The sequence below is a fragment of the Chiloscyllium plagiosum genome, unplaced genomic scaffold, assembly GCF_037043375.1.
Source record: "Chiloscyllium plagiosum isolate Xiang-an unplaced genomic scaffold, Cpla_swu_hap1 HiC_scaffold_11, whole genome shotgun sequence".
Lineage (NCBI taxonomy): Eukaryota > Metazoa > Chordata > Chondrichthyes > Orectolobiformes > Hemiscylliidae > Chiloscyllium > Chiloscyllium plagiosum.
The window spans coordinates 40,309,418-40,337,406 of NW_028270149.1; the positions used below are offsets into that span (position 1 = coordinate 40,309,418).

The 27,989-nt window shown below is 43.6% G+C and overlaps 1 protein-coding gene across 3 annotated transcripts; it reads left to right on the plus strand.

Moving 5' to 3' along the window:
• The first annotated feature begins 543 nt into the window (after positions 1 to 543).
• On the plus strand, positions 544 to 27,580 carry lamp2 (lysosomal-associated membrane protein 2). Of its 3 annotated transcripts, none has more exons than XM_043704816.2 (9): positions 544 to 679; positions 12,322 to 12,437; positions 13,964 to 14,177; positions 17,428 to 17,589; positions 18,291 to 18,487; positions 18,561 to 18,674; positions 19,331 to 19,394; positions 20,281 to 20,451; positions 25,302 to 27,580. In XM_043704816.2, the coding sequence occupies exons 1-9, from the start codon at positions 634 to 636 to the stop codon at positions 25,442 to 25,444; spliced, it is 1,227 nt and encodes a 408-aa protein (XP_043560751.1). In that variant the 5' UTR covers positions 544 to 633; the 3' UTR covers positions 25,445 to 27,580. The 3 variants fall into 3 exon arrangements, with proteins under 3 accessions (XP_043560751.1, XP_043560753.1, XP_043560754.1); XM_043704818.2 differs by lacking the exon at positions 25,302 to 27,580 and adding an exon at positions 23,734 to 25,295; XM_043704819.2 differs by lacking the exon at positions 25,302 to 27,580 and adding an exon at positions 21,187 to 22,038.
• The last annotated feature ends 409 nt before the right edge of the window (positions 27,581 to 27,989 follow it).

Genomic DNA, 27,989 nt, shown 5'->3' on the forward strand with positions numbered 1-27,989 from the left:
TACTGGTACAATTGTTGCAGCATTATTAATGAATGAAAGTTTAATCAACTGTTGTACAACATCACATGACATCTACCACCTGATTCAGTATCCTGGCTCGTGATCATTCTGATATCAGCAGGTGTCAGAGTCCAAAACATCAATACCACAAGGGAAGCAAATGCCTTACATTTCTGTCAAAGTTTAGATACTGCTGTATTGGCTGCCCTTGAGCTGCTGAAGGCTCTAAGAGACTGTCAGGGCTCTGCACAAGGACGAACTTGCCCACAACAGACTCGAGCCAATTGTACTTTGTCAGATACCACACTTCGACAGGAGACCTGTGATTGGTGAATGGGTGGAGGTTCTCGCGTGTCATTGGCCAACTCTCCGCCGGTCGGACCTGTGTTTTGAGGGAGACACCGACGGCGCATAGGCCGCCTCCCATTGGCCATTGGGTTGCGGGCCGCGCGGCGATTGGCTGTGCCGCGGCACGAACGGGTAAGGCAGCTGGAAGATGATTGGTGGGATGGGGCAGCCCGTGGGCGGAGAGAGTCACGTGCGGGTTAAGGTGGGGAGGCCGTCGGCGGTATTGAGTCGCCGCCTGCCTGGTAGCTGCTGTGCTGTCAGGACACCCGCTTGTAGTTAGTCGCCATGACGCGGTTCGGAGCCTCTCACCTCGTTGTGCTGCTTGTTGCTGGTACGTCTTGCCTAGTGGGGATTGAGGTGGGGAGTAAAGCCTGTTGGAGGGCGCTGAGGTGCCTTGCTTTCCTTTCCGACTGACCGGGGGGTGTGTGTAGAGCAGCACCGGTGCCCCCCTCTTTCTCCTTCACACGCCCGCCTCTCATCTTAATTCCTCCCCTTCTCCACCCCCCCCCCCCCCCCAACCTTACCTTACCCACCCCAACCTCACCTTTCTCCCACTTCCCCACCTTCCTCCTCTCCCCTTCCCACCCCCCCCACCTTCCTCCTCTCCCCTTCCCACCCCCCCCACCTTCCTCCTCTCCCCTTCCCACCCCCCCCACCTTCCTCCTCTCCCCTTCCCACCCCCCCCACCTTCCTCCTCTCCCCTTCCCACCCCCCCCACCTTCCTCCTCTCCCCTTCCCACCCCCCCCACCTTCCTCCTCTCCCCTTCCCACCCCCCCCCACCTTCCTCCTCTCCCCTTCCCACCCCCCCACCTTCCTCCTCTCCCCTTCCCGCCCCCCACCTTCCTCCTCTCCCCTTCCCACCCCCCCCCCTCTTCCCCCGCCCCCCCACCTTCCTCCTCTCCCCTTCCCACCCCCCCACCTCTTCCCCCCTCTTCCCCCCCCCCCCACCTCTTCCCCCCCCCCACCTCTTCCCCCCCCCCACCTCTTCCCCCCCCCCACCTCTTCCCCCCCCCACCTCTTCCCCCCCCACCTCTTCCCCCCCCCCACCTCTTCCCCCCCCCCACCTCTTCCCCCCCCCCACCTCTTCCCCCCCCCCACCTCTTCCCCCCCCCCACCTCTTCCCCCCCCCCCCACCTCTTCCCCCCCCCCCCCTCTTCTCCCCCCCCCACCTCTTCTCCCCCCCCCACCTCTTCTCCCCCCCCCCCACCTCTTCTCCCCCCCCCCCTCTTCTCCCCCCCCCCCTCTTCTCCCCCCCCCCACCTCTTCTCCCCCCCCCACCTCTTCTCCCCCCCCCCACCTCTTCTCCCCCCCCCACCTCTTCTCCCCCCCCCACCTCTTCCCCCCCCCCCCCACCTCTTCCCCCCCCCCCCACCTCTTCCCCCCCCACCTCTTCCCCCCCCCCCCACCTCTTCCCCCCCCCCCCACCTCTTCCCCCCCCCCCCACCTCTTCCCCCCCCCCCCACCTCTTCCCCCCCCCCCACCTCTTCCCCCCCCCCCCCACCTCTTCCCCCCCCCCCACCTCTTCCCCCCCCCACCTCTTCCCCCCCCCCACCTCTTCCCCCCCCCCCACCTCTTCCCCCCCCCCCCCACCTCTTCCCCCCCCCCCCCCACCTCTTCCCCCCCCCCCACCTCTTCCCCCCCCCCCACCTCTTCCCCCCCCCTTCCCCCCCCCCCACCTCTTCCCCCCCCCCCACCTCTTCCCCCCCCCCCACCTCTTCTCCCCCCCCCCCACCTCTTCCCCCCCCCCCCACCTCTTCCCCCCCCCCCCACCTCTTCCCCCCCCCCCCACCTCTTCCCCCCCCCCCCACCTCTTCCCCCCCCCCCCACCTCTTCCCCCCCCCCCCACCTCTTCCCCCCCCCCCACCTCTTCCCCCCCCCCCACCTCTTCCCCCCCCCCCACCTCTTCCCCCCCCCCCCCACCTCTTCCCCCCCCCCCCACCTCTTCCCCCCCCCCCCCACCTCTTCCCCCCCCCCCCACCTCTTCCCCCCCCCCACCTCTTCCCCCCCCCCCCCACCTCTTCCCCCCCCCCCACCTCTTCCCCCCCCCCCACCTCTTCCCCCCCCCCCACCTCTTCCCCCCCCCCCCACCTCTTCCCCCCCCCCCCACCTCTTCCCCCCCCCCCCACCTCTTCCCCCCCCCCCCACCTCTTCCCCCCCCCCCACCTCTTCCCCCCCCCCCCCACCTCTTCCCCCCCCCCCCACCTCTTCCCCCCCCCCCACCTCTTCCCCCCCCCCCACCTCTTCCCCCCCCCCCCCCCACCTCTTCCCCCCCCCCCCCACCTCTTCCCCCCCCCCCCCACCTCTTCCCCCCCCCCCCCACCTCTTCCCCCCCCCCCCCACCTCTTCCCCCCCCCCCCCACCTCTTCCCCCCCCCCCCCACCTCTTCCCCCCCCCCCCCACCTCTTCCCCCCCCACCTCTTCCCCCCCCCTCTTCCCCCCCCCCACCTCTTTCCCCCCCCCCACTTCCCCCCCCCCCCACTTCCCCCCCCCCCCACTTCCCCCCCCCCCCCCTTCCCCCCCCCCCTTCCCCCCCCCCTCTTTCCCCCCCCCCTCTTTCCCCCCCCCCTCTTTCCCCCCCCCTCTTTCCCCCCCCCCTCTTTCCCCCCCCCCTCTTTCCCCCCCCCCTCTTTCCCCCCCCCCTCTTTCCCCCCCCCCTTTCTCCCCCCCCCTTCTCCCCCCCCCCCTCTTTCTCCCCCCCCCCTCTTTCTCCCCCCCCCCTCTTTCTCCCCCCCCCCTCTTTCTCCCCCCCCCCTCTTTCTCCCCCCCCCCTCTTTCTCCCCCCCCCCTCTTTCTCCCCCCCCCCTCTTTCTCCCCCCCCCCCCTCTTTCTCCCCCCCCCCCTCTTTCTCCCCCCCCCCTCTTTCTCCCCCCCCCCCTCTTTCTCCCCCCCCCCTCTTTCTCCCCCCCCCCTCTTTCTCCCCCCCCCTCTTTCTCCCCCCCCCCTCTTTCTCCCCCCCCCTCTTTCTCCCCCCCCCCCTCTTTCTCCCCCCCCCCCTCTTTCTCCCCCCCCCCTCTTTCTCCCCCCCCCCCTCTTTCTCCCCCCCCCCTCTTTCTCCCCCCCCCCTCTTTCTCCCCCCCCCCCTCTTTCTCCCCCCCCCCTCTTTCTCCCCCCCCCCCCCTCTTTCTCCCCCCCCCCCCCTCTTTCTCCCCCCCCCCCCTCTTTCTCCCCCCCCCCCCTCTTTCTCCCCCCCCCCCCTCTTTCTCCCCCCCCCCCTCTTTCTCCCCCCCCCCCCTCTTTCTCCCCCCCCCCCCTCTTTCTCCCCCCCCCCCTCTTTCTCCCCCCCCCCCTCTTTCTCCCCCCCCCCCCTCTTTCTCCCCCCCCCCCCTCTTTCTCCCCCCCCCCCCTCTTTCTCCCCCCCCCCCTCTTTCTCCCCCCCCCTCTTTCTCTCCCCCCCCCCCTCTTTCTCTCCCCCCCCCCTCTTTCTCTCCCCCCCCCCCCCTCTTTCTCTCCCCCCCCCCCCTCTTTCTCCCCCCCCCCCCTCTTTCTCCCCCCCCCCCCCTCTTTCTCTCCCCCCCCCCCCTCTTTCTCTCCCCCCCCCCCCTCTTTCTCTCCCCCCCCCCCCTCTTTCTCCCCCCCCCCCTCTTTTCCTCCCCCCCCCCCCCTCAAATTTTCTTTTGTGTACCGACTTTAGTGTGTCTGCACCATTTCTGGGTTTTGCTCTTTCCTACCCCCTCAGCTTTGTCGTTATCTGCGATGGTTCTGAAAAATGCAATAAATCTTAAATCTTACCCAAGGGAAAAGCTTCAACTGTTCTGGAGTTCTTAGTGGTTATTTTCCATCTTGTAACTCTTAAATATTGTCCAACTGTTTTAGTTTCCTTATGGTCCCATTTAGTTTTAAGGAGGGGTGTGGTTGTTTGAGGGAGAATCTGTGTAGGCCTGGGGCTATTTTCCACTGGTATTGGAGTTTGAGGGGTGACCTTAACAGTGGCTTTTAAAATCATGAGTGGCATGGTTAGGATGTGCAGCTGAAGACCATCCCTGCGAGAGGGGTTGTCGAAAACTAGACGGCATAGGTTTAGGTGAGGGGTGGAGAAAATTTTAAAAGGCACCTGGTAAGTTTTCAGAGGGTAGTGTATGTATGGAACAAGCTGCCAGAGCAAGTGGTGGAGGCTGGTAAAATTAGTGTTTAAAAAGCCATCTTGATATCTATATAATAGAAAGAGTTGAGGGATGTGGTCCAAAGTTTAGCAAAATGGGACGAGATCAGATTGGGATGTTTGGTTGGTGTTAATGAGTTGGACTGAAGAATCTTTGTGCTGTGATTCCATAACCTGGAGAATGTAAGAGCAAAACTAGGCCACTCTGCCCATTGAGTCTGCTCTGCCATTCTATTTACTTAACCTAATTTATGTTCTCCTGTAACCCTTAATGGCTTGCTAATCATGAATTGAGCTATCTGTCTCAAATAGCTCGACAGAAAGCTGCAATAAACTAGTGTTCGATATGAATTCGCCAAATGCTGGCTGAAAAATTACTTTTCTAGATTGTAAAGTTCATGCCTTTACTGAGGCTGTGTCCTTGTTCTCGTCCTTGTCCATGATATCCAGGCTTCTGTGTTCTAAGTTTTGATCATATCCTCTCTCCTCATTAACTCGTGAGTACAAACCCAGAGTCTTCAACTGCTCCTCCTAATAAGCTCTTTGTCCCTGGAATCGTTCTTGTAAAACTCCCCTGGGACTCTTGACAATGTCAGCAAGTCTTTCCTTTGCCGTGAGGCCCAAAATTGTTCATGCTTCAAAAGCAGTCTGACCAGAGCCATATTTCATCTCAGCAGTACATACCTGCTCTTGTATTTTTTAGTCCTCTTGAAATGAATGTTAATGTCACATTTGCTTCCTGTGACTTGAACCTGCATGTTTAACCTTGAATCCTCAGTCTCTTTGTGCTTCAGATTTCTGAAGCCTTTCCCATTTATAAGTCTATGCTGCTTCCTATCAAAGTGCATATTCTCACTTTCCCACATTGTATTCCATCTGCTATTTCTTTGTTCATTTTCCTAGCCTGTCCTCGTAGAGCTTATCTGCATCCTCAATGTTACCTATCTCTTCACCATCTTTGCTACACTTATGACTGCCTCATTCCTATATTGGGACCACCTAATTGTACCAATATAGGCCCTTGCAGAATTCTACTCATTCACTGCTGTTCTGAAAAAGGTTCCTTTTATCGCTCTGCTGTATTAGTCAGCCAATCCTCTATCTATGCCATATTTTGCCTGCAACATCATGGGCTCTTACTTTGCCTATCTGCCACATGGGAAGCTGCTGAGGCCCTCGAGAAACCCTAGTCCACTGGCTTTTGCTTTGGTGAACTTGTTACCATCTCAAAGAAATCTAATGGATTTCAGGAATGACCTCTCCTTGACTCTGCCATGTTGACTCAGCCTTATTGTACCAGGCAATGTCAAGTACTCTGCAATCTCTCCCTTCGTAATGGACACTCAAACCTTTATCAGTAACTCAGGTTAGGTTAATGGGTTATAGCTTCCTGTCTTCTGCCTTTCCTCCCTCAAACGAGGTGTTACACTTAACTATTTTCCAGTTTTGAGACCCACCCTGATTTGTGATTCCTAAAAGAATGCCGCTACAGTCTCAGCTCTCAAGCATTCCAGGATGTAGTCCATCTGGTCTGGGTGACATATCCACCTTCTGACCCTTCAATTTCCCCAGTACCTTCTCCTTAATGATGGCCATTACACTCTCTCCTTTTTATCCCTGACTGTTCTGGTATGCTGTTGGTGTCTTCTGCTGTACATGTGCAAAGTACCTGTCATTTTTGTTCATCATTACTAATACTCCAGCCTCACTTTTCCAGTGGTCCAATGTCCACTTTTGCTCCTGTCTCCATTTTTTTTCACCTAGATTACACTCATTTCACCTTCTCCCTGTCATTACTTTTTAGTTATCCACTGGTGAGTTGAGGCTTCCCAATCATTTGGCTCCCCACTAATCTTCACCATATTGTCAGTCTACAGCATGGAAATAGGCCCTTCAGCCCAAATTGGTCCATGCTGACCAAAATGTCCATTCACACCAACCCAACTTCCCTGCAATTGGCCCACAGACTTCTAATCCTTCCCTATCCATGTATTTGTTCAAGTGCCTTTTAAATGTTAATGTAACTGCCTCAACCACTTTCACTGGCAGCTCATTCCATATGCATGCCACCTTGTTTTTTTTTTAAAAATGTTGCGTCTCAGGATCCCTTTTATTGTTTTTCCTCTAACCTTAAACTGACACCCTCTAGTCTTCTCTTCCTCATCCCTGGCAAAAAGACTGTGTTCACCCTAACCATGCCCCTCAGATCTTAACATCTAAGATTCCCCCCAACCTCAGTCTCCTATGCTCTAAAGTAAAAGTCCTTGCTTGTCCAACCTCTCCCAGTAACTCACTCCTTTCAGTCCTGGCAACATCCTTTTGTGCTCTTTCCAGTTTAATGACATCCTGCCTATAGCAAGGTGACCAAAACTGAACACAACACTCCAAGTGCAGCCTCACTAAGGTCCTGTGCAACTGCAACATAACGTCCCAACTTCTATACTTAAATGCCCTGACTGAAGGCCAGTGTCAAAAGCTGCCTTCACTGCCCTGCCTACCTGTGACTTCACTTTCAGAGAACTGTGCACCTGAACTCAAAGGTCCCACTGTTCCACTATATTACTTAAGGCCCGACTATTCACCATGAAACTTCTACCTTGATTTGACTTTGCAAAATGCAAGACCTCGCATTTATCTATATTCAACTCCATTTGCCATTTCTCAATGCAATTCCCCAGCTGAAGGTCCTGCTGTATGCTTTTTTTGGCTCTTATGCTATCCCTGACTTCGCTTATCAACCATGGTTATGTTCTCCTTTAGTATGCTGCTTTTCCCCTTGGGATGAATTGCTACTGTGCCTCCTGAATCCCATCCAAAACTCCTGCCATTGTGGCTTCAGTGTCTCCCCTACTGGTCTCCCTTCAATTAACTCTGGCCAGCTCCTCCCACAGTCTTTGTAGTTAACTTTACTAAGTTGTCATACTGTTACATCAGATTCCAACTTCTCTCCCTCAGAATTCACCCTGCAATTTATCATATTGTCACTGTTCCATATGAGTTCCTTCACCTTAAGCTCCCTAATTATGACTGTTTCATTACACAGCACCAAATCCAGATTTTTCTGTTCCCTTGTGGGCTTAACGACAAACTGCTATAAAAACCATCTCAGACTGAGAATTCTTCCTCTTGTGATCTCATACCAACTTGGTTCTTTTCTGCAATCCACCTGTATGTAAAACCTCCCCATGATCTGTCATGTGCTTTTGTTGCATGCCTTTTCTACTTCCTGATTTTATCTTCCTCCCCACTTCCTGACCACTCAAGAGGTCTGTACACAATTGTTATCAGGGTCCTTTTACCCTTTTTGGCTCCTCAACAGATTCCAAGCCGTCCAACTCTTGTCTCTTGCAACTTCATAAATGTCTTTCTTTAAGATGACATTCTGTGCTTTAAAAATTTAAGCAAATGCAAGTTGACATTTTTTCTGACATCTTTTAGATAAACCTGACAGCATTTGGCTTATTCCCTGCAAAATATGACTAGTGTCACTGCAGCATGATGCTTAGGCTTGTTTTCACACCGTAGCAATCGCCTTTCACGATGGTGGTTTATCACAGGATGTTTGACTGTTCCCCTCTTTTGACTGAATCTAGCCTGTTGACATTAAAAATTGTATGTAGCCTCTTGCATTTAATTTAAGGTGCAACATTGATTTGTTGACATACTTGGCAAGTCAGAAATTATTTTGTATCTTTAAAATCATGGTGGGCTATTTTTCTGATTTTTCCATGTTATGGAATTTAAGTTCACTTGCTTTAATTTCTGATTTGTAATTGTCTGACTTCACATATGGCTAACTGTATTCCCATTGAGCTAATTTCAGCTTATGCAGGCAGTCACCTTGGGAGGAAATGCTTGAAGAAAGGAAGCAATTCTGCTAGAATCCTTTCCTTCCTACCTAGTATCCATAAGTTAGCTGTTGCTGCAGGTTTACTATTGTATTCTTTTTAGGCTTACTTTTATATGGGGACAAAGATTTAAAATATCCTATGTAGGTGTATTGCTTGTTACACTTTGTGGCCGCCACATAGCAAAAGTGGAAAATGCTTTGCCTTCGTGTTTTGCAGTTTGGTAACCTACCTATAGTTTCTTTTTGAGGGAAGGAACTGTTTTGAAGTACAAATTTCACATGAATAAAGTTAACTGAAAGATTAATCAAACATTTTTGGTCAAGATGTGTGCACGTTTTTATCACTGGTAACTGTTAAAGTAGCAGTTTCAAATTCGCAACATGTAGTTAAAATATCCTAGCTTTGATATGATTGGCATACTATGTACAATCAAGCTGCAAGTTAGTTGCTTTGGTTATAAACCAGAAACTTGTTCTTATAATTACAGCCTTTCTTCTATCATGAGTTCAGAAATGGGTTATTTGATGACATCAGAGTCATCAGCGCTGCAGTGTAGTCTATATCCAGGAATACAGATATCCCAAGCTATGGCTGTGGCGAAAAACATTTTACCATATGCCATTTCCATCCAGATACTCTAATCACCTACCCTTGATGTGCAATGGTGTACATTAGCAGCAGTGTACATAAGATTCTTTGCAATAAATTACTTGGTCTTCTTGAACAGTGTCCTAATGGAGGGGGTTCAGATGTGCAAGACTACCAATTCAGTAAATTCCCCTCAAATTACCATTCATTCAATGCCACTGGGTCAAAAACCTAGAACTCTTGCTTTCTAACAGCACTGGGAATGGGGTATTCCAACATCCTGGTAGTGAAGCTATCTACATCTTGGATGAAGTGAGGTTGAAAACATGGAATCTTTTTGGTGACTTTCACTGGTAATAGAAATGGACTTCTGCTGTTGGCATCACTGTGCATTGCAAACAAGCTATCCAGACAGTTTAGCTAACCAATTCAATCTTTACCTTTAACACCTGCATTGCATGAGGCAGTTTCAAATCCACAATCATTGCAAATTGATCTCCCACCAAAGGTTAACTGAACTAGAGAACTAGGTTAATCGTATTTTGCGTCCATATTTACTGTGGAAAAGGATATGGAAGATATAGACTAAGGAAATAGATGATGACATCTTGCAAACTGTCCAGATTACAGGTTGGATGTCTTGAAATGGGTAAAGGTGGATAATTCCCCAGGACCTGATCAGGTTTATCCCAGAACTGTGGGAAGCTGGGCCTCTTGCTGAGATATTTGTATCATTGATCCTCACAGGTGAGGTGCCTGAAGACTGGAGGTTGGCAAATGTGGTGCCACTGTTTAAGAAGGGTGGTAAGGACAAGCAAGGGAACTATAGACCAGTGAGCCTGACTTTGGGCAAGTTGTTGGAGGGAATCCTGAGGGACAGGATGTACATGTATTTGGAAAGGCAAGGACTAATTAGGAATAGTCAACATGGCTGTGTGTGGGAAATCATGTCTCAAACTTGATTGAGGTTTTTGAAAAAGTAACGAAGATTGAGGGCAGAGCAGTAGATGTGATCTGTATGGACTTCAGTAAAGCATTTGACAAGGTTTCTCATGGGAGACTGATTAGCAAGGTTAGATCTCATGGAATATAGGGAGAACTAGCCATTTGGATACAGAACTGGCTCAAAGGTAGAGGGTGGTGGTGGAGGGTTGTTTTTCAGACTGGAGGCCTGTGACCAGTGGAGTGCTACAAGGATCGATGCTGGGTCTTCTAATTTTTTTGTCATTTGCATAAGTGATTTGGATGTGAGCATAAGAGGTACAGTTTGTAAGTTTGCAGATGACATTAAAATTGGACATGTAGTGGACAGTGAAGGTGGTTATCTCTTACAACAGGATCTTGACCAGATGGCCAATGGGCTGAGAAGTGGCAGGATGGAGTTTAATTCAGATAAATGAGGTGCTGAGTTTTGGGAAAGCAAATCTTAGCAGGACTTATACACGTGGCAGTGGGCGGCACGGTGGCAGTGGGCGGCACGGTGGCACAGTGGTTAGCACTGCTGCCTCACAGCGCCGGAGACCCGGGTTCAGTTCCCGCCTCAGGCGACTGACTGTGTGGAGTTTGCACGTTCTCCCCGTGTCTGCGTGGGTTTCCTCCGGGTGCTCCGGTTTCCTCCCACAGTCCAAAGATGTGCGGGTCAGGTGAATTGGTCATGCTAAAATTGTCTGTAGTGTTAGGTAAGGGGCAAATGTAGGGGTATGGGTGGGTTGCGCTTCGGCGGGTCGGTGTGGACTTGTTGGGCCGAAGGGCCTGTTTCCACACTGTAATGTAATCTAATCTGTAATGTAATCTAATCTTAATGGTAAGGTCCTAGGGAGTGTTGCTGAACAAAGGGACCTTGGAGTGCAGGTTCATAGCTCCTTGAAAGTGGTAGATAGGATAGTGAAGGTGGTGTTTGATATGCTTTCCTTAAATGGTCAGAGTATTGAGTACAGGAGTTGGGAGGTCATGTTGCAGCTGTACAGGGCATTGGTCAGGCCACTTGTTGGAATATCGCGTGCAATTTTGGTTTCCTTCCTATCGGAAAGATGTTGTGAAACTTGAAAGGGTTCAGAAAAGATCTACAAGGATGTTGCCAGGGTTGGAGGATTTGAACTATAGGGAGAGGCTGAACAGGCTGGAGCTGTTTTCCCTGGAGTGTCGCAGGCTAAGGGGTGACCTTAGTTTACAAAATTGAGGGGCATGGATAGGATAAATAGGCAAAGTCTTTTCCCGGGGGGGGGGGGAGTCAGAACTAGAGGGCATAGGTTTAGGGTGAGAGGGGAAAGATATAAGAGACCTAAGGGGCAACTTTTTCACGCAGAGGATGGTACATGTATAGAATGAGCTGCCAGAGGAAGTGGTGGAGGCTGGTACAATTGCAACATTTAAAAGGCATTTGGATGGATATATGAATAGGAAGGGTTCAGGGGGGATATGGGCCTGGTGCTGGCAGATAGGACTGGATTGGGTTGGGATATCTGGCCGGCATGGATGGGTTGGGTCAAAGGGTCCGTTTCCATGCTGTACATCTGACTCTATTGTTTCCCAACTCGATATTCATAAATTCCTGTTGACTGTTTTGTTAGTGCTTCTTAGTGCCATACTTGGTTAACTGCTGCCTTGATGTCAACATCTGTCTTTCTCACTTTAACTCCCAAAAAAAAAAGAAGCCAAAGCTTCTAGTTTTAAATTTTAGAATATTTGTTTCATGAAGTTTCCATTCTTGTAGCCTTTTGGCATAATTGTGTATTGTAGGAACTGACTTAAGCTTTTGGTCCACACAATTCTACTCTACAATTCAAATGTTCTCTATGAAGTGCTGTGGCGTCTGCAGTTGTGCCCAAGAATTTCTGAAGGAAATTTTTTGTGCTGTTATGTCAGGTCAGATGCTAACCTTAAGTATGGTACACTTAGTGAGTTCAAGACTGAAATGTGAAGCATTTTCATTGACTAAAATCATGGTACTGTGTCTGGTAGAAAGGGTGTGTTAGCATCTGGAGAGAATCAGTTGATCTGTTAAATGATTCTGGAATATTTTCAGAAGTATGCAACATCAAGTTTATTGGTACCAAAGAAAAGTTGAAGTTGATCATCTAAATGTTTTTTTTATGATTTGGCCTTTCTGCCCTGAGCCCTCTGAATTGAGTTACCAGTCATCCTGTGGCTTTAGTTATAACCATTGGGCTATGTGTTGGGATGTCAATCTACTTGAAACAACAACTCCAGTCATAAATTGAGCAGCCTTGACACAATTTAACCTAACTCCACCTGTTGCTGTGAGCATTTTATTGTATTTGAAACTGGTTCAGACCTGTCTCTTAAAGTGGCCCTCTTGTAGATGGTGTAACATAGCTGCTACAGAGAAGTACAGAAATTGCTTATGAAACTATCGTGTACAAGCTGAACCTTTTACTTTGGCTAAAGTGTAATTTGACCACTTTTTTTTCCAGCAATTTCAGTTGCTCAAGCAGTCAAGATTGAGGTCCATGGCAAGGATAACAAAACCTGTATATATGCTGTATTGTCTGTCAACTTTACTGTTCTTTATGAAGGAAATGGGACAATGGTAAGTAATTTGCAGTACAAAAGTAAAGCAATAAGTAGCTTATAGACAGGAAGCTCATAACTTTAAATTTTAATTTTAGATGATCAGTTTATGTTCATATGCTACAGTTTGGGCTCAGTGCTGTTGTTTGAAATTCGCTTAAGTTTTGGAGTCCAGATTGTTATTTGCAGATCTATGTGAATCATTTTCAGATGTAATGATCTAGTCACCTGTTTTCAAGTAGCCCTTTGTGATCTCAATGTTGAGTCCTAAAGCCATATTCTTTAAGATACTGTTAAGAACCCAGTTTACACTGTGTCCCTTCATAAAGCAATTACATGTTTGTGGGGGGGAATGAATGACCTGGTCAATATTCAAAAACAAAGTTGAGTGGGGACCAAGTGTGCCAATTCAACTGCCTGCAAGGTAAAATGAAGTTAAACTTTTGCCATCAGCTGTCTAAACTATCTTGAACTGGCTTATAGTTGAATGTTAGATTTGAGTTGTTTGGATTAATAGTCAAACTCCCTTCAAGTGTAGCTGTACTGTACTTAAGTACAGTAAATAGAAATTACAGAAAATAACTTTATGGTGCACATGATGGTCCTTCTATTAGGACATCAGCTTGTTTTTTTTTTTAAAAACATCAATTGAAGACACTTAATTTGTAGTTAACATATTCCACAACTATGGTGTTATATCAAATCAATTTTGCTTCACTGGGTCAATGCTACTTTGTGATTTAGGTAATTGTCCCAAAATACCAACAGGAGATTTAATAAACCTTCATGAAGTAGTCTTCTCCTAATCTTGCTCAGCATCTAACTTCAATATAGTGACCACAGAATATCATTTTTATAAGCAGGTCCTTATTGTTCATGGGTCATACGTATTAAAGATTTGCAAATCTTTAATCTCATCTGTGACATGGTTACAAGAACTGATTAAATTTTCAGTGAATTGGTGGAGGGACCTAAATGCTGAATTTGAATATTTGTCAAATTTTTGAGCAATTAAATAAAACACTTCTAGCCCATAATAAATTTCATGGTGGTTTACTTGCCTCAGCTTGGGCTTATCATACTTTAGCTCCCTATGAAAGATACTTTTATTTAATGCACATTTTCCTCAATTCTTCAATTGCCCCTTTTCAACTTGTAACATCTGAGTGGAGGTGGTCAACTTTGTGGTCCAATCCTGTTGGTCTTTAAAATGTTGGGTTGTACATTTTCTCAACAGATCTTTTGTGGCTGATTTTAGCCTAAAATGGCCGTTCTAATACAATGAGTCATAGCTCTAGTTATGACTGTTATTCATTTCAGTTTGGACTAAAATTGATCACAACTTGGTCAAGGTGGTTATTTGACAATTCTTAGGTTCAGTCATTTAAAAATAACTTTCCAAATCACGTTCCATGATTTGAGATTGTCTGTTTTTGTTTTTAATTCCATGGGATGAAGATCTAAGATACTTGATTGTCTACCAGTGCTTATGTGCCAAATTAGCTTAATTTAACCAATTTAATTTTGACCTTTTCTTTATTTTAGGAAAATGCAACTTTCCAGTTGCCAGATTCATTATCATCCAATGGAAGCACATGTGGTGGTAACAATTCAGCTCCCTTGTTGAACATGGGCTTTGGGACTGGTCACTCCTTGAGCTTAAACTTCTCTCATACTGATGGCAAATTTAGTGGTGATGTACTGACTTTCACTTATAACACCAGTGATGCAAAACTCTTTCCTGGAGCAAAAAACAAAAGTATGACTCTTATTAATAATTTCCTGTTTATAACATGGATTGAATGTTCATCATGGGAATAATATTTGATTCTTAACTAGTTGAGCCACACATCTCTAAATTATTAGTCATAGAGATGTACAGCATGGAAACAGACCCCTTGGTCCAACCCATCTATGCTGATGGCTTTAATTGAGTTGCTGACAGGCATCAGCAACAGATTAAGTGCCTGGTTTTAGTGGAAAACCCACTTGATGTTGTTCTGCACACACTAGAGCAGAATGTGGGATGAAGTGTTAATGAACCTGCATTGACATTGTGCAACTTAAATACTGTGGAAAATAATAGATTGCATTAAACTTCAAGTTTCATGAGGGTGGTTGGGTAATATGTTCAATTCCCAGAGTGGATCTTGAACCTCTTCAACTAGGTTGATAGTTGAAAGCAGAATGAATGTCAGATGACAGTAAAAAGTCATGTGCTGTTTGTGACTGCAATGATACCATGACTGGGAGAGCAGAGTTCTCCAGTCATCCAGTGGCATCAAAAATAACAATTCTGATGTGCAACATTATTTCAACTTGTTTACAATCTATTTCACTCAGATGAATGACTGGATTTTAAATATTTCAATGAGAAACAGTTCGTGGTTGGTGCCGTATTCTAATCAATGCACTGATTTAACTAATTATGATAAGTTGCATAATTATAGGCATTTACTTCCTTAATGCTAAACAATGTTTATGCATAATAAATTATGCACAGTGCAAATCAGGAAGTATACATGTGTTATACTTGAAGCTGTTTAATGTTGATGGGTGGCACAGTGGTTAGCACTGCTGCCTCACAGCACCAGAGACCCGGGTTCAATTCCGCCTCAGACGACTGACTCTGGATGTGGAGTTTGCACGTTCTCCCCGTGTCTGCATGGGTTTCCTCCGGGTGCTACGGTTTCCTCCCACAGTCCAAAGATGTGCAGGTCAGGTAAATTGGCCATGCTAAATTGCCCATAGTGTTAGGTAAGGGGTAAATGCAGGGGTATGGGTGGTTTACACTTTGGCGGGGCGGTGTGTTCTTGTTGGGCCGAAGGGCCTGTTTCCACACTGTAATGTAATCTAATCTAAGTTATGAAAGCCTTGCTCAGTGAATTGTTTTCAATTCTTTCTCAAGACCATAAGACAGGAGCAGAAATTAGGCCATTCAGCTCAATAAGTGTGCTCCACTATCCAATAATGGATGGTAAGTTTCTCCAAGGGGAGAAAGTGAGGACTGCAGATGCTGGAGATCAGAGTGGGGTGTTGGAAAAGCTCAGCAGGTGAGACTGCATCTGTGGAGCAGGAGAATTGACGTTTTGGGCAAGAGCCCTTCATCAGGAAGCCCTGCTCAGCGGATGCTGCCTGACCTGTGTTTTTCCAGCACCCTATTCTCCCACTTTTTTTTCCCCCATAACCCTTGATACTCAAGAACCTATCCACCTCTTAAATATTCATGACTTGGTTTCCATAGCCTTCTGTGGCAGTGAAATCTAAAGTTTCACCACTTTCTGGCTAAAGATGTTTCTCCTAATCTGTTCTAAAAGGCCTTGATTTTACTCTAAGGCTATGCTGTTGGGTCCTAGTCTCTCCTGCCAATGGTGACATTGTCCAAACACCGCCTCTGTTTTAATTAGATCTCTTACTGCCCCCCCCCTTAAATTCAGTATAAAGTCCTCAAATATTCCTCGTATGTTAAGCTTTTCATTTCTGGGACCATTCTTGTGGACCACCTCTGAACACGCTCCAGGACCAGTACATCCTTCCTGAGATATGGGGCCTGAAACAGTGCACACAACACCAAATGTTGTCTCTCCAAAACCATTGGGCCTTAGATATACATGCATGCTTTTTTATATTCAAGTCCTCAAAATACATACTATCATTGCATTTGCCTTCCTAACTACCGACTCAACCTGCAAGTTCTTCTTGAGAGAAGTCTCTTGATGAGAACACAAGTCTCTTTGCACTTCAGATTTCTGGATTTTATTTCCCATTTAGGAAATAGTCCATGCCCCTCTTCTTTGTACCAAAGTGCATGACCTCACACGTTCCCACATTGTACTCCATCTACCACTTTGCCCACTCCTAACCTATCTAAATCCTTCTGCAGCCTCTTGCCTCCTCAATGCTACCTGTCCCTCTCCCTATCTTTGTATTGTTGGTAAACTTGGCCAGAATGCCCTCCATTCCTTCATCTAGATTGTTAATGAGACAGCTGGGACTCTAACTGTTTGTGACTGACTAAATATTGTGCTTATTCCTCAGAGTTCACTATTTAGCACTTTGCTCATTCTTCTCTGGTTGGATTCCTGGCATGTCCTCCTAGAAATCTTGTAGCCTTAAGGACACGTATTGATAAAAGATGCACCCAAGTTTGTCAATGTGATTCCAAATAGTACTAGAAACAGTATTAACCAGCGTCAAGGGACCAGCAGTGTGCCAGTTGATCAAAAAGTCCATATAATCAAATTCTGATCAACCTGCTATAGGAAGGATGTTAAACTGATAAAGGTGAAAAAGGACTAACTGTTACTATGGCTAGAAGGTTTGAGTTATAAGGGTAGGCTGGTATTTTCTTTCCTGGAGTGGAGGAGGCTATGGCAGGACCTTTTTTAAAGGCTTATAAAATCATGAGTGGCATAGATGAGGTGAATAGCTGAAGTCTTCCCCAGAATAGTCTCCCAAAACTAGGGGGGAGACATAGCTTTGAGCTGTGAGATTTAAAAGGGTCCTAAGGGGCAACTTGTTCACACAGGGTGGTGTAAATATAGAAAAGCTGCCAGAGGAAATGGTAGTCAGGAGCAATTGCAATACTCCAAAAGCCATTTGAACCAGTACTTGAATAGACAAGCTTGAGGCCAAATGTGGGTAATGGAAGTAGTTCAGCTTTAGAAACCTGGTTCACATGGAAAGGCTTGTTTCCATGCTGTAAGACTGACTCTAATAGAAACATAAAGTGGGGGGTATATACCATATTTGTTTTATTTACAGCATAAGTCTGTTGAATAATATTGTGAACTTTGCTTTAAGTCTTAACAGCAGCGAGTCTTCTCAATCTCTCCTTTGACTGACTACTTGGAAATTGCAGTGATTATTGTACAGTAAATTTCCAGTATTTCAGGTGTATAACTTACACCAGTTTATAGTTAAAGCTTGCTGTACTATCCTGTTTCTTCCCTCTGAATTTTGACAGTTAATTGTCCTATGTTGATTTGTTTCTGTTCTCTTTACTGCAGGTGTAAAACATGTGGCTGTGAATTCCCTAATGGAATCTGTACCCCTGAACACAATCTACACATGCAGAAGTGTTAAAGCTATTGCAAGTGAAGCAGTTGTCATGGTTTTTTGGCATGTTGGCATTCAAGCCTTTGTGGAGAATGGAACAATTAGCAAAAATGGTAGGAAAATAATCCATTGATAGTGAAGCCATTTAAAATCAATTGGGTGGTGACCTAAATCTCTAGAGTATCAATATGATCTAGTTTTGAGTTCAGATCACTAATGGTTATGTTGCCTTAACTTTAGGCTTTACAGGGAAAACTTGGTTCTGGTTGGATGGAGTGTTGCGTGAACTTTTGTCAATACACATTGTGCTAAAGAAAGCTTGAGCCATGTTTTTAACTCATTTGAGTCAATGTTTTATAAACTGGTTTTCAATTAGTTTCCACATTGTGTTCTGGCTGTGGGGACAGGAATAGACAGGTCGTGTCCAGCCACACTACATTGGAAGAGTTGTCCAAAAACTTGTTCTACTCCTTGTTCCTGGTTATAAATCCATTTTTTGGTCAGAAAAATGGCTACTGTAGTCAATAGCTTTACTTGCATTGTCAGGCACTTGCTCTATTGCTTGCAGCTCCATTCTCCAATGGCATATCTGAAAAGATGTTCAATTTTCAAACCTCATTGAACGTAATTTAGAGTATTAAACCTTAGTGAAGTTACTTCTCTTCAAGCACAGGAAGAAAACTTCCCTGTGGAATGATCTTTTATTACTGGATGTTTGAAGCTGTTTGGGCCAAGTAGTAACGGGCTAAGGAACTAACCTGGGGGATCGAATTTCAGACAGTAAACTGACCTGTTAATCACTTTTCCTTCCAAGAATCCTTCTGTAAAGCAGATGTGTCAACCACTGTCTCACCAGTTACAACACAGACAACTTCCACTGTGACCCCAATCCCAACTAAGCCACCTCCAGATCTGCCAGCAGTGGGCAATTACACCGTTAAGAATGGAAGTGATCCTTGTCTCCTTGCTAATATGGGACTACAGCTAAATATTACCATCACAGAAAACCAGGTATTTTTTTCTGTACTTTGAATTTCCATTTGCATTACAAATGAAACTCTTTAACAACTCTTTCCTCCCTCAGGCACGTGTAATTAATATAAATTCCAATTCTACTGCCAGTGGACGTTGTGGGGATAAACATTCAGTCCTCCTCCTACAAGATACAGATGCAACTATTCAGTTTCATTTCTTTGTGGTAAGTGTTGATTTTTGTAGATCCATTATTCTACCAAGTGTATCTAAATCCATACTGGATTTAGATACACTTGAGCCACTTTAGAATCATTTTAGCTTCCCTGCAATGTGGAAGTAGGCCATTTTCCCATTGTTCACCACAACCCTCTGAAGAGTATCCCATACTTTACCCAGTGCCTGTAACCCACACTTCCCATGACTAATCACCGAGCCTAAACATTCCCAGACACTCGGCAATTCAGTATGGCCAATCCACCTAACCTTTATTCAGAACATGGACAAATTTGAAAATAGTATAAGCAATTCTTGATGGACTGGATTTAAGCTAATAACAAAGATTTGTGTTTTAGATCTTGATTTCAATTGTTTATTTATACATTGGTGAAGTATATTTAACTTGGTGCTAGTTTGTTCCTATTCAGGTGTGTATATAATTTTGTTTCAGCAAGCACATCAGCAATGGGAAGCTTGAGCAACCACCTTAACCCAGGGGTATGAGCTATTGCTACAACCAACTGTTGAAATCTGTATGAACACTCACTGACTATATTTTTAGTGTCTCCTGTCATTACATAAACTTCTCCCATAATGTGGGAATTTGGCAGTCTTTAAAATCAAATCTTTTTTTTGAGCCTTGTCTCCTTCTATTTAATCCAGGAACAATCCAAATTCTTCTTGAAGGAGGTGCAGGCTAACGTAAGCTTGCTTGTAAATGGTTCAAGTAAGTATTGGCTATTGAAACACAGATTTTTTTCCTTGCTGATTTTTCTATTTAAACCTTGTATATTTTCTGAGGACTTGAATGAATTGGAGCTGAATCTACTGGGGAAAAAATGCTTTGCATGACCAACTCCCAGCAGTGACACATCACAGAAATCCAACCTTTGGTCCAACTCCTCCATGTTTCCCAAATGAAACTGGTTCCATTTGGCCCATATCCCTTAACCTTTCTTATTTAGTAATTATCAAATAGCTTTAAAAAGTCTTAACTGTAGCTACATCTACCACTTCATCTGGCAGTTCATTCTGTCCATGAACCATTCCGTGACAATAGAACTACTTTGCTTTCAATTACCCAATTCAGTTGTTAGCATTTTCCAAGTTATAAACTACACTTGGATAAAGACTACTGTTCCAGCTGATTTGCTTTCGTAATCCTTAAGTTTGTTACTTGTTTTTGATTTTTTTTTAAAAATTTCTTCTTGGGGCTGAAGACTGTTGAACCTAGCAATTCTAAATAGTGGTAGCTTGTTCTGCCCAATTGTTCTCAAATTCTAGTTCTGTCCATGACTAACTATTATGACAAGTCCTGTTCAAATTGTGGAACATCTGGTTAAATAGACTTGCTGGCTTACTTCTGTTTAAAACAAGGCTTTTTCATGGTTAGCCACTTCTTAGATTCTAGTTGCTGTACATGATTACTGCTACATTGTAATGGAGGCAGTGTCAAAAACTGTGCAGATGAGCAGTTTTGTGTTTGTGCATATTGACACTTATGTCCTAATCATTATGGATGAGCATAAAATTCAAGTCTGGAATGAATTTCCAATCTGAATGTGTAGTTTTGTTACTCTGTGGAATGGTTAACTGATTTCTTTTCTCATCAGCAACTACACTTAACAGCAGCAATGGCAATCTGAAGTATTGGCAGGCATTTGTTGGAAGTTCATACATCTGTCGCAGTGAACAGAGGCTAGTTGTGACTGACAAGTTGGCTATTAATACATTTAATGTGTGGCTCCAACCATTTGAGGTTAAGAATGGAACCTTTTCCAGAGGTAGGTTTATATGAACAAAAGCTAACTAGGTGTCTTTTCAAGTTAACCTATACCTAGGAGTTATGACTTTTTTGTATCCTAAAATATAGGCATCTCCTAAATATTTACCTGATCCAGCTAGAATTGGTGCTCCATTTTATGACCCAGAGTATTTTGCCCACTTCCATCTATAGCTACTCTCTATCTCTTTTTAGTTTGCATGATATGACAACCAAAATCCATTGAATTAAATTGGGCCACAAAATTTTCATAAATTTTTGATCCCTGAATGGAATGCTAGGAATGTATGCTAATTTCAAATATGCTATGTTCCTTTTTAGGGATAGGAAAGTCCTATATTTCCATTTCCCACTCTGAAAATTGATTGGCAGGGCAGAAAGTAATCAATCCTACCTATATCAATAAGGATTACTTCACAAGGAATGCACTTGGAGAAATCCTGCATTGTCAAATCAAAATTGCTTGGAAAAATGAAATGTGCTGGAGAAGTTTGGGTCTTACAACATCTGTGGAGAAAAATGGAGTTGGCATAGTCTGTGATTCTTCAAAACTGAAATCACATCAGACTCATTAACTTTGTTTCTCTCAGCAGATACTGCTCTGCCAGACCTAGGTTTTACCATTGTTTTTAGGTCTCCAGCATCTGTAGCACTTGCTTTTTATACAAGTTATTTATGGCTAATGCATTTTGAGCAGTACCTCGCAATTCATCTGATTTTTATTTTTTGTCCACAGCTGAAGAGTGTTCTCTGGATGATGACAGCATCCTTATCCCTATTATAGTTGGTGCTGCTCTGGCTGGCTTAATTGTGATTGTTGTGATTGCTTATGTGATCGGTAGAAGAAGCAGCTATGCTGGATACCAAACACTCTAATGATTTTGATTCTCCAAATCCTAAGACCTGATTTTTTTTGCTGTTTACTATAGTAGGTGCAAGTCCTTGCCTCAATTCCCACTTCAATTGCACTAGATTTTTGCTAAGTCTTGGGGCTAGTGAACTTGCATCCACGCTTGACACACATGAAATGTTTATGTAATGCTGGCAGATAATCTTGTTTCATTGTGGCATTGCTGCCAGGCAGTTAGTGTTCTGCAGAAGGTGACTTTTAAATTGGTAAACTTGTCTGTGATGATCCTCAAAATTAACTCATGCTAATTTGCCAGCACTACTATCAGCATTTCCAACAATAACTTGATGAATTTCAAATCTGAAACTGAACATGTATTTACCAAGATCTCCTCCTGTAGCTTGTTTGGATGTACTGTGGAAATTGTACAAATGTGAATGGCTTGTGTATATGTTTGACCTGCTTCATAGGGAAAATGGGTGCCTTGGAATGTGGAAAGAAAGTTCTCCAATTTGCATAATGTACATTCTAATTGGCACATGCAAATACTATCTAATGTTGACCACTGACTTTCTAATTTGGAGATCTGGAGTCCTTCACACTGCACTCTAGACACTGGAAATTTTGAATGTTGACTTTTATCTTGGAAATTTATAGCTTTGACAAGTTTCTTTATTCCTGTGCCTCATTTGTATGTCAAGTTTAACTTTGCTTTATAATAAAAAAATCTTCACGTAAGCTGATGTCCCATTTATTTGAGGCTGAGGAATTTGAAAGCTTTGCATATTTTTCACTTGACGTTGCACTAACTAGCTGTTGTAATTAGCCAATGAATAGAAGTTTCACCATTTTTCGTAATCATCTAGTTGAGCGTTTATTCTTGCAGATATGGGTCATGTTTGTTGTTGCCCATTCCTAGCACCGTGAAATGTCTAGCTGCACTGCTTCTATCACACTTCAAAACTGGAACGAGCTTTATTTCCTGTTAAAATGGCTTTCACACTGGTTTCAAGATAACCAGAGCTGGTCGTCATGGAGTTGACATCTTAATTTGGCACTTGCAGCAGAACTCTGCTTGTGATATCAAATTCTTTTCTTTTTGTCAATTGAACACCAATTGAATTTTAAGCTTATAGTTTTGCACTTGTAGCGCTCATTGTAAAGGCTGTAAACTCTAACCAATGCCACAATCAAATTTAGATCTACCCCTCTGAATTCTTCATAGTTAAGTTGCTACATGCTTGATTTAAATATAGCACAACCTTACTAAAACTACATGTTATGAAGCTAATTCAACTTTGACAGCTAAAACCAACATGTTTCTCTTTAGATCTATAGCGATATTTCATAATGGGAGATTTCACTTGTCTGTGCTAAGTTTGAGAAACTGTTTTGGGGATGTAAACACTAGAATCTTGTATGTGTTGGCTAGCCAGTAATGAAACTAAAAATTACTTGAGCTTAAATTGAGGGATTAAATTTGGTTAAATAGCTATTTTTGAGCTAGTAAATCTAAAGTGACCCAAAATACTAGTTTGTTGCTCCATTTTAAGGAATGGAGCATAGCTGGCTCAGTCTAAGATTGAAATAGCATGTTGCAATTTTGGCTGTTTGAGTTGTGTGGCTCATTCTGAACTTTGAAATGTGCATCTGAAAATGTAATTTTGAACAAATTCAGTTGAATTTCTTTAATCAAAATTGATCTTGCTGCAATAGCAGGCTTTTCCATTTACTAAATGAATTGGTCAACTGAATTCAGATTTGTAATTTGCATTCTGGCTTCAAGTTCAGTCTTGATTTTGATTCCAAAGCACTTGCTGATGACATGTAAAAATCAACTATTGTGGTACTTTCACTTAAATGCAGTCAGATTTAGTGATGGATTGGTATTCTTTACAGATTTTTCAAATATTCAGATGAGTGGTTTTCACTGCAGTGATGCCAAATGTGGGTTCAATTCTCATACCAGTTGAGGTCAGCATGAAGCCCCCCCCCCCCCCCCCCACCCAGAACATACCTCATACCTGAGAGTGGTGATCTCTGATCTCTATTGCAAGCAGCCTATGGTTCTCTGGAACAGTGGTGACTTTAATTTCCAAGTGCCCAGTATAAACTTGCATTTTGATTCAATTTTTTGCATCCTTCATTATGATTTTTGCAAAGCATTGTTTAATAATCTTTATCTACAATGCACTGGTAATAAGTGTTGAATTTCTCCTATAATTGCTGCACTAAATGCACAATTTAACCTTGATCAGTTGCCTTTATTTAAAAATAATGTATTGGGTTTAATTCACCTAGTTTTTACTTTGCTACTGGCTTTTTTTAATGGGCAGCTTCTTCCTCTTTTTTTTAATTAGGTCTTTGGGATTTTACCTCTACTTCTTTAGGTTACTGACATCACCAACTTTTATCTAATTTCTTTAAATCCAGCTGAAGACTGCAAAGCAAGTGAGAACTACATCGTGCCCATTACAGTTGGAGCAGCGTTGGGAGCACTAATTTTGGTTGTGTTGGTGATCTACATCATTGGTCGTAGGCAGAATCACCATAATGGATATGAGCACTTCTAAGTTTTTCAGCTCTGGGATTGTCCAGCTACTTGACTTTTATTTACAAGTGTTAGTATATGTTGTAAACCCATTTAAGGTGAATTAGATACTGAAGGATAAATTATAATGTATTTGCAGATGTAAATTGAACTTTACTAATGTCTAGTTAAGAACACAATGCTCTGAATTACATAAATCTGGGACAATCATATAGGACGGTATATAGTCCTCAATCTTTAATGTTACTACCTACTATCAACATCTTAAGCCTATTTCAGCTACTTTAATATCCCATCACTTTTTTTGTGGTTTTTTAAAATTGAGAAACCTGTGATTTTAATTTACTGTCAAACCTATGAATTTTAGATTACACTTTAAATCTGTTTCATTTGAATGTGTGTAGTAGAAAATACCATCTTGATTGCAGATTTCTCCAAATTACTTTTTGAACTGATAAGTATACATCACTGGCAGCATTTCAAGCTCATCTGCACCTGTCTTCAGTTTCCCCTGTATTTCCAGTCAGTCTCTTACTTGTCAAAAGGACTTTGAACTCTGGCAGAACTCTGCAAGCTAATGATTGACAAATTTTGGTTTAGTTGATTGGTATTCATCGTCAGACCACAAGTAGACAAAGACTCTTGCTCACTTTCATCTAGTGAAACCTTTTTATTTTCTAAACATCTCAACCCAACTGATGTCAGCATCCACTTTATTTTAATTGTGTCTGTTTTTGAATGTTTGACTGTTGTAAATGGACATTGTTTGAAGTGGTTTGGTGTTCCGTTTAATCCCTAGTATTGATCCTTGATTGCACTTGGGCAAAGTTTCTAACTAGTGGAAAGCTGAAACTTCCAATAATGTTGACTTGGCACTCAGTACTGCAAAGCTTGCAATAGTTGAAGTGCCACAATTAAGGTTATGCCACAGTGCCTTAGTCTGTCAGCTGTACAGAACGTAGGCATGATCATTGAGAATCAATTAGTTCCTCCCTCTGAACAATGGGAATGCTTTAATGCATTTCAACTGGCACACTACAAAACAGGTTTGTAAAATTCTCGATAACAACTCAATTGATATTATGTAATTTCATGCAATACATTCAGTTTTGGGCATGTGTAAATACAAGAAACTTGGTTTCATGGGATAGTGTTGCAACAAGGAAAGTGTTTTGGTAAATGCAGCACTGCCTTTTGAGGGGGAGGAGTCACCTACCACTTTCAACATCAATATATTTCAGTCATTGGCTACAAATTGTATATAGGTCTTTATGAAATCCTTTGTCAAGGATAGTCTTGACAGTGTTCAACAAAGTAAAGGGATGACTGGGGTAAAAATCACTTCAGAAATCACTCTTATTTTGCTAAATTGTTTTTGTGCACTGAAATTGGGCTTTTGCATGTTTCTCACCTGTCCTTAAACTAACAATTTCTAACTTCTTTGTCACAGCTGAAGAATGTCTTGCTGACTCTGACCTGGGTTTTCTGGTACCAATCGCTGTTGGAGCTGCACTGGGCCTATTAATAATTCTTGTCATCATATCTTATGTAATTGGACGAAGGAAGAGCCAGAATGGCTACCAATCTGTGTAATTAGTTCCTTCTGAATGTTACTATCACACACCTTGCAGTCTATTGGCTTATTTTCTGTTGCAATCTGTCCCGATTTCTTTTGACAAAGTAATTCTGACTGAGGCTTTTTGCCTTGCTTCCTTAACCATGTGTAAGCCACTAATGTGGAGAATTGATCAATTATTTTTAGTAATAGTTCCCCTTGACTTGCAGGTTCAGGAATGGATTGAATGTTAAATTAAACCAATTATTACTGAATTAACACCTTTTTGATATTTTATCTGCAAGCTCAAGCAAAAAACACATTTCACCTACACTAAATTTATAAGAGTAATAAATGGAATGGGTTTGTGTCAAATGTTTGATTCCTGTATCTTTAGAACAATTTTCCATATTGATATGGCATTTTCATTATTGAAAAATGCAATGTGAATGTTACATGTGATAACATTCACTTTACTCACTGAAGCTTGGTATGACAGTAGTCATTAAATGTAACCAACCACAATGCAAAAATTCTCTTGATAGTGATCACACATGTCTCTCGCCCCTTGAATAGTTCTGTAGGATCTTTACCTATTATTGGATATGACTCCCTTCTGAGGGGAAATCCTAATCTTTCTAGTCGGAAGATCTAGAAAGATTTGATCTTTGATGAAAAACTAAGTTATTTGACACGAATGGCTAGTGTATTTTGATGTTGCAACTTCTGCAACCTTAAATTCTCAGTGGGAACAGACTGGTATTTAACTTGTTTAGTTTAATCCTGATTTGAGTTTGGTCCATACTGTTCTGTTAGATCACATTTTTGGTTCTGTGATCTATCAAGTTGGAAAAAGTCTGTTTTGGTTAATCTTTTGAAGCCAGTACTATTTTACTTCTATCTATCCATCCTACCCTTCATTTTTTTTAAAAATGGTTTCACATTTTTCTTGCTGACTTGCCCAACTTCAACTGCTCCAAAATCGAGCATCGACAGTTCATCCTGATTACTGGTAACACTGGCTCAGTGCCAGGGACCAGGGTTTGATTCCCACCTCAGCTGTCTGTCCTCCAGTGTCTGGATTGTGGGAGGAAACCCACTCAAAGGTGTGCAGGTCAGGGGAATTTGCTATGCTAAACTGCCTATAGTGTTAGGTGCATTAGTCAGGGGTAAACATAGTGTAGGGGTATAGGTCTGGGTGGTTTACTCTTTGGAGGGTTGGTGTGGACTTGTTGGGTCAAAGGGCCTGTTTCCAAAGTTTAGGGAATCAAATCTACCTCCAACTTTAAGCTTTTTTGTATTTGTTCTGGTCTACCTTCTCTTTGGCACCTCCAGTTTCTCATTGTACCCTGTTAAGACCAACTTCTAATTTTGTTAAAGCATTACTTTTAACATCCTTTGCTTGCTTCAGGATCCTTTCTGACTTTGTTTCTCTACTGTAGCCTAGCCATTTATTCATTAGCAGTCAATTAATAGGACTGCTTTCGGCAGCCTGTGGTTGAAGCAATTTGGATGTTTAATGTAACACAACAAAATTTGATATCAACTCGATCAGGGTAGCTGGCTGAGGACTCAACTCTGAAGCCTCTATTTTTAGAGGTATTGGTGCAGCTGCTGATGGAGGGTGCTTCCATGTAGATGTTGGCTTAGACTAGAACAGACCAAAATTTGCATGTAAAATTCCTGATGTAACTCTTTTTTTAAACCAGCTGTCTAAAGGAAATAAATAAGAATTTCCTGGTTTATTGTAATCCCTCAACTGTTTGTTACCTAATGTGAGCTTCCAAAGGCTGGAGGTCATTGTGACCACTTGCCAGATCACATGTACATATCTATCATGTTAGGAAGTTCATGATTGATTTGAAACTTAAGTGGTTTAACAACTAACCTAAAATGGCCATAAATTGCTTACTACATATTTTGGATGCATAACCAATTTTTTTCCTGTTTTAAAAAAATACTGAATCAATAGAATTTTATATTTGGAATCAGTTTATTTGCAGACATGCTTTTGTAGATTGTAATATGCACAAAGAATCCAAATCCTTTTGTTCTTTGCACTAACTATTATTTGGTCTAGTGTGGCTGTACAGACTAAATGAACATTGAAACATTTTAAATGGAGAAGATTGGAGAATGATACCGAATGCACTGGAAAATTAAAGTTTTTTTTTTGAATGCCTTGACTGAACCTTCCTCTTTCTTCATGTCTTTAAGTGGTGAGTGAAAGAGCTTTCTCATTTGCCAAAGCTGCAAATGTTTCTTGGTTCTTGATCCCTTTTCATGAGCTTTTCCTCTTATTTACTCAGTCCAGACCCTTCATAATTTTGAATATCTCTCTCTAAACAACTTGAGAAAGTGTAAGGTTCCTGGTCTGATTTTTAAATCCCATCTCCACCATCCCTACTTCCCCCCCCCCCCCCCCCCCCATGGTCATTTTAGCAATGTGGGGCAGCTGGGCTTCTGATCTTCACTAATGCCTTTGCTGAAGGCTGACAATCATGGTTGAATCAGTCACCCTGTTTTTCCTCCCCATTTTTTACTAACTATTTATTTTTCAATGCTACTGCTAGCCAGAGAACT

What these genes read in the sequence shown, in the direction of transcription:
- lamp2 (XM_043704816.2), top strand. Translation starts at nt 634, where the DNA reads ATGACGCGGTTCGGAGCCTCTCACCTCGTTGTGCTGCTTGTTGCTG. An exon ending in TCCTGGAGCAAAAAACAAAA is followed by an intron (nt 14,178 to 17,427) that starts GTATGACTCTTA and finishes TCTTTACTGCAG; the next exon opens with GTGTAAAACATGTGGCTGTG. An exon ending in GAATGGAACCTTTTCCAGAG is followed by an intron (nt 20,452 to 25,301) that starts GTAGGTTTATAT and finishes TCTTTGTCACAG; the next exon opens with CTGAAGAATGTCTTGCTGAC.